The 6,000-nt window shown below is 31.3% G+C and overlaps 1 protein-coding gene across 4 annotated transcripts in view; it reads right to left on the bottom strand.

Moving 5' to 3' along the window:
- Positions 1-486: 486 nt before the first annotated feature.
- Positions 487-6,000, bottom strand: part of LOC149073969 (E3 ubiquitin-protein ligase Mdm2-like) — a 39,039-nt gene continuing 33,525 nt past the window's right edge. For 2 of the 4 annotated variants that reach the window (XM_089247043.1, XM_089247045.1), the window contains 2 exons: positions 4,990-5,172; positions 3,927-4,238 (listed from right to left, as the gene is read on the bottom strand). In XM_089247043.1, coding sequence (XP_089103169.1) covers positions 4,038-4,238; positions 4,990-5,172 — 384 coding nt within the window. In that variant the 3' untranslated portion in view covers positions 3,927-4,037. Of the gene's footprint in view, positions 4,239-4,989; positions 5,173-6,000 lie in introns of all 4 variants that reach the window. The other 2 variants (XM_089247044.1, XM_089247046.1) reach the window with 2 other exon arrangements.

Below are 6,000 nucleotides of genomic sequence, written 5' to 3'. Positions count from 1 at the left end.
TAACAATTCTTGCAGCATGATGAATCATACAAGAGTTTTTGCACCAGAAAAAGAAATGCCAGCGAGTTTTAACTTTATGAAAAAGTAAAATTTAGAATAAAGTTTGCATATGGGAAAAAAATTGATTATAAACTGTACTCATATCAAACCTTTTCTAGAAGAAAAAGCTGCCGAAATAGCAGAAGAGTTAGGCATAAGTAATTCTGTAGCAAGTGTTTCAGATGAATGCAAATATTCAAATCAAGGCATGACTTAGGATCCCAAATTTACAGATGAAGTTGATTACACAAGAGGCCTCTCAAAGCAGGGTTGGCAAACTAGGTTGGCCCACCCAGCGGGTTTTCACTTGAAAGTGTGTCTTTGCTAAAAATAATTTTGTTAGCCCAGGAAATGTCACTTACATTTGTCACTAGTAGAGCCCGGAAGTTCAGGTAAAATTCCATAAATACCCTTTTTTTTGTAAAAAATTTTTTTTTTTAATTTTTTCTGCTGTAAATGTCTATTTCAGACATTTTTCTATGTTCATTCTTGAATTTTAGAGACTATATTCTGTAGAACTTAGATATTTTTAGCATTGAGAGTTTTAAAATAATTTTTCACTTTTTTAAAAAATCTTCACAACCCAATAATTTAATATATATTCTTATCAGAAAGCTTCCCCCCCCCTCATTCCTGGCCCGATTTGAATGCAAATAGGCGTAAATGCCTGAAGGACACGAAAAGTGGGGTTATCCATAGAAGTGATGCTTTTGAGATGAAAGACTTTTCATTGCTGCTATACATAGCAATCAACATACCATCAAATTTGCATCAAGATTGTAAGGGTTCTAGATGAAAGCAACCCATGTATGAGAAAAGCCGAGAATAAATTAGAAAAGCTTGTTTCTCCACATGCTTCACATAACATGTCTTGCTCATGTATTGCACAGCATTGCAGATGAATATCTAACCGATGACTGTCATCAGTTCATGCCATTAATCACACAAGATGGGGTAGGAGCTGACAGGGCCCTGGGACCCATGTTGTTTTGGTTTTATGTTTTTACACCATAAATGAATGCATTGCAAACAACCATTGCAAGTTAAAACATGTCATTATTATGAAAATGCTTTTTGAAATAATTCTATATGAAAAGGTTATACATTTTTTTTTTATAGTGATGCTTCAATTTCAGCTAGCACATTTGCACTTGCATGTTTGAAAAATACACATTAAGTATTCAATTAAATCAGACTCCAACCTAACCTTGAAGGACCACAAACAATTTTTTTCTTTTGGCATAATAATATCAACTTAACAAATAATGCAGTTATTATAATCTGTTATCAAAATAGTAGATTCGGTGAGTGCAGCGAATTTTTTAACTAGTATTCAAACCCTTTATATCGTATATATACACCAGGGTATAAGCTAGATCAAAAATTCCTTTAGCAAAAAGTGAAAATCGGGGGAAAAGCTTTAGCAAAATGCTACAATGCTAATGATTTAAGGTTGGATGTCTTTTTGTTTCATACCTCCGGTACACATTTTTGCAAAAGTGGCTGCTACTTCTTTCACATTTTAAGATTTTCTTTTTCCGTTAATTATAAATCTAAGGCATTTTTAATACCCAAACTTCTGAGCTCTAGTCAGTAGCAAAACAACTTTACCTTTTTAGCTTTAGTTTTTAAATATAAATTAACGGTATATAGCTGATGCAATTTTTTTGCATGAGAGAGCAGATTGTTATCCTAATGTATACAAAGTACAGGTCCACTGGGGTTTTGTAGGTGGGTTTTGTTTAAAACCTATGTTTAACAAAACCCATTTTCTAGAAAAAGTGTTTTGTTTAAAATCATTTGTTAACCCACAAATCCCATTTACTTATAGTTTTCAGCAAAACAACAAAACCTTTTTGGCCTTAGTTTTTTTATATATATAGCCTAATATTACAGTGAAAATCCTAAATGAAACTTTTCGCAGAGACATCATGATAATCATCAGTATCAGTGCTTTGAAGGACAAGCACGGGATGATTGTCTCCAAAAACAGTGTTAGAAGTGCCAATTTCACTGAGGAAATGAACATTTGGGGTTTTTAGCCATGTCAGTAATTTTAAAAATTTAATTGAATTCTGTGTTTTCGAAATCTTGAATTTTCTTGGAGATAAGAGAGAAGCTGGAAAATTTATTATAAATAGGTACAGCATATTATTTTATAAGTCAAAATCAATGTTATTGCATGGTTATCTAACTTTTTTTTATGTTTTACCTTTTACCATGTACGAAAATAAAAATGTTTTTATTAATACTGTATTTAACTATCAATTCATATAATTTAAGATTTTTAAAAACTAATAATGGCCCATAATTACATTGAAGAAATTTTGCATCTTCAATTGAAGCATTTTTTGTCTCAAAAAAAAAAAAAAAAAAAAAAGATGTATAGATACCTTCTATAACAATAATCACCTATATAACAATAGTACTCTCTGGTCCCTATGCACTTCCCATAGCGTTAATATAGTCCATCTATAACGATAAGTTCACTGTATTTTACGCCAACTGAATACAATTTTTTTGCTTGGAAGAAGAACGTTATTCTAACGTGTAAAATGTACAAGCCCACTTACAAAATCTCACTGGGTTTTTGCTAAAACTAATTTGTTAGCCCGCAAATCCCACTCATATAGTCTTTCACAAAACTACTTTTTTTTTGTTTTTATAGAAATTAATATATTAGCTGAATAAAACAATTTTTTGCATGAGAGAAGAGAGTGTTATAACAAAAACAAAATAGTTAAAAAAAAGCTCAGACACATTTTTAAAAAATTGTGCTCACAAACACCCAGGCGGGTTTTTGCCAACCCTGTCTTAAACAGGTTCCACTAAATCAGAAAATCCACTATAAATTATACATATAGTCATAATACAGTAATTTTTCACGCTCTGAATCGAGAAAGAAGTAACATAAAACTCATTTCTAATAAAAACAAAAATCACTCAGTACCTTAATTGCACTCTTTGAAACGAATATGAAAATGGTAGTATTTTAACACACACGCACACAAAAAAATTCACCCTCCAATCTATTATCAATTTATCGAGTGTGTATACAAAATTTCAACAATAACATTAATTTCTCAACCACTGACATGGAGATAACCTGCACAATGACGAACAAAACAACTTGCAAATGCTATGAAGTTATAAATATAACTTATAGTAATAATATAATATTCTCTTGAATAAATATTGACCTGTTTTAGAAGGACAAATAACTAATGAGAGGGAAAACATAGATATACTAATTTCATAAAGCCTACGAACAACATGGCTGGAAAGAAAATTATCAAATCTTCTATGTGAAGTTTCAGAAGTATTTAATGTATTTATAGAAGAGAATAAACTATGGCACAGACCATAACAAAAATATTAAATATTCACTTTGAGAAAATTTATTTAGAACAATATGCGTATTGAAAGCCTTGCATAAAAAAAGTGAAACTTCCAACATATATGATGAACATCAGAGAATGGATAAGTTATTTATCATTCAAACAGCAGCTCATTTTCTATTAAGAACCTTAATATCTGCTTTTGTTTATAACAATATAGTGATCTAGATCTTTAATGCAAAACTTTCAAAGGACCTTCTGCCAAAACCATCTGGTTTTTATGTTTAATTTCAGTGGTTTTTTTTTTTGCTACAATCAGTGCAGTCTTAATGCCCGAGCACGGCCCGGGGGCCTCACAAAAATAATATCTCATTGAAATTCTCAAGAATTCGCCTGGTAGGGCTTTACAAAAATGACTTGGCCCGGAGCCAACGGTGCTCTTAAGACGGCCCTGACTACGATTATAAATTTGCAATGTATATCATGGAAGTCATAAAAGTAATGCAAGTAGACCAACAGTGAATTATATTAATGTACTTTAAACAAATGTTCAGTTTTTTTACACATAAATATTTCATGACAATGTAGGTATATATACCCATCACTCATATCAATAAGCTCTTGTATTACATGTGTGAAACAGCAGGCGTATCATAAAACCTATAATAGGTATACGACTTTATCAATTGGTATGCGGTCTATCGGACAACTTTTATTGCTCACATAGAGCCTTTTGCTACATTTATAACAGCTTACGTTATGACCAGTTCGACCATGCACAATCACAGAATCCTTTTTATTTGAGCAACAAATTATGCACAAGTCTTCATTCTCTCGACTTGTAACTTCAGCAGAAGAAACCTGCAAGTTAGCAATCATTTCATTTATAGATGTGATTCTTTCAGTAAAATTGACATGCCCTAAGAAGAAACTAAAAATTGCTCCAGCTATTTTTAATTTTTCTCTTAAAATTTCATAAATTCTTTTTATCAATTATTTAAAATTTTATATACACAGTTTCTCAAAATGCAAATTTTTGTCAGTGTGGTATAATTTCTTATAGTTGGACATGCTTATAATGAAGTTAAAGGGAATTGCAAAAAAAATAAATTTGACACTTAAAAGTAATACATTAATACAAAATAATTAAAACTTAATTCACTGTTTATAAATTGGACTAAATTTTTCATACATATTAGGAACATCAATAAATAGAAAAGCAAAAACTTGTGTATTACGCATGCATAAGGGATAATTTGTGTGAAATAGTCTTTTATTGCTATCTCTTTCACTTCATAGACATCATAGAAGCAAAAACCATTTGAACTTATACTAAGTAATGATTAGTAGCTTTTGAAAAAGATAAGTCTCAAGTTAATTTAAATTGTGTTATTTTAAAACTAATTTTAAAGTAATTCGAGTAAAAGCTTGCCTTTTTATCAATGACTAAAAATTCCAACTGTTAGTCAAGCACTGAAGCATATAATTGAAATAACTTAAGAATATGAGAGTAGCTGCTGATATAGCCCCCCGTTTTCTTTTAGGCACAAATTTTCGAACACTTTGAACAGAAATTAGAGTTTGAAATTGCTAAAAAAAATTTATAGCTCACATTTTCCTTTTTTCCTTCTGACTCTTTTGTGCACAATTTTTTCTTTTTTCGCCTTCGTCCCTTTACACACACATTGCCTCTTTTTTCTCTCTCACTCACCCACTCAGTTCTTTCCTCATAGCATTTCATGCAAAATCTTATGGTAGGTTTGTTAAGACTCCCACACACACAGATCCACTTATCCTGTAAGAAAATTCTTACTTCAAACATTTCAAATAATTGAGAATATAAGATTATACTATATGTGACAGTGACTATTAATTTTGAGTAATCATAGTGGAAAAAAACCAGAAAGAAGAACTGTTTCTTCCTGTGAATGCAGAAGAAATAAAAAGAAACTGATTAATAAAAAAATTACTTCAACTTAATCATGAGTTAACTACAAATCATCTCAATTTATACCATTTCAAACAATTTCATTACCTGTATTATTTAAATAAGCTCCACAACTTGAAAAATTACATTTATTGCCAAGAAACATAAGAATTATAGAATTGAATCATTACTATCCAGAGGAGGGAGGTTTCTCCCCCTCTATATCTCTCTCCTTCGTACATCGCAAACAAGTATCTGACTTTTCGAGGTTTTCCCAGCGAAATTAAAAAAACTAACCTTTATGCGCCGATTGAGCGAATGTGTCGAGTATTGTGTGTTAACACACTGTTTTCACTCTTGAGGGTGGTTCCTGAATGAATTTTGAGAATTCATTTTGGATTGGAATCGTGCCTCTGTGACGAGTCCTTGATGGGATGGGGGGCTGAATTGGAACTTACAGGACACCCTGTACATAGCTATATTCACCTCATTCATCTTACCCTCTAATGCATCTACGGCTCTCTCTCTACCTCATTTATTTCATTATTGAGTTTTTTTAATTGCACCACTGTTCACCACAAAAATTTTAATAATTTATTGTTTTCCTCATACACTTGTTCATTCTATTATTATATACAGGATGGTAACTACCGACTGCCCAATAATTACACACGATTCCTTCTAAAAAACTAATAT

This window comes from Pholcus phalangioides, unplaced genomic scaffold (genome assembly GCF_987345545.1).
Source record: "Pholcus phalangioides strain wild (caught in Gottingen) unplaced genomic scaffold, Ppha-v1.0 ptg000017l_1, whole genome shotgun sequence".
In the NCBI taxonomy this organism is placed as follows: Eukaryota; Metazoa; Arthropoda; class Arachnida; order Araneae; family Pholcidae; genus Pholcus; species Pholcus phalangioides.
The sequence above is the reverse complement of the archived record's forward strand: the minus strand, read 5'-3'. Positions and strand labels throughout refer to the sequence as shown.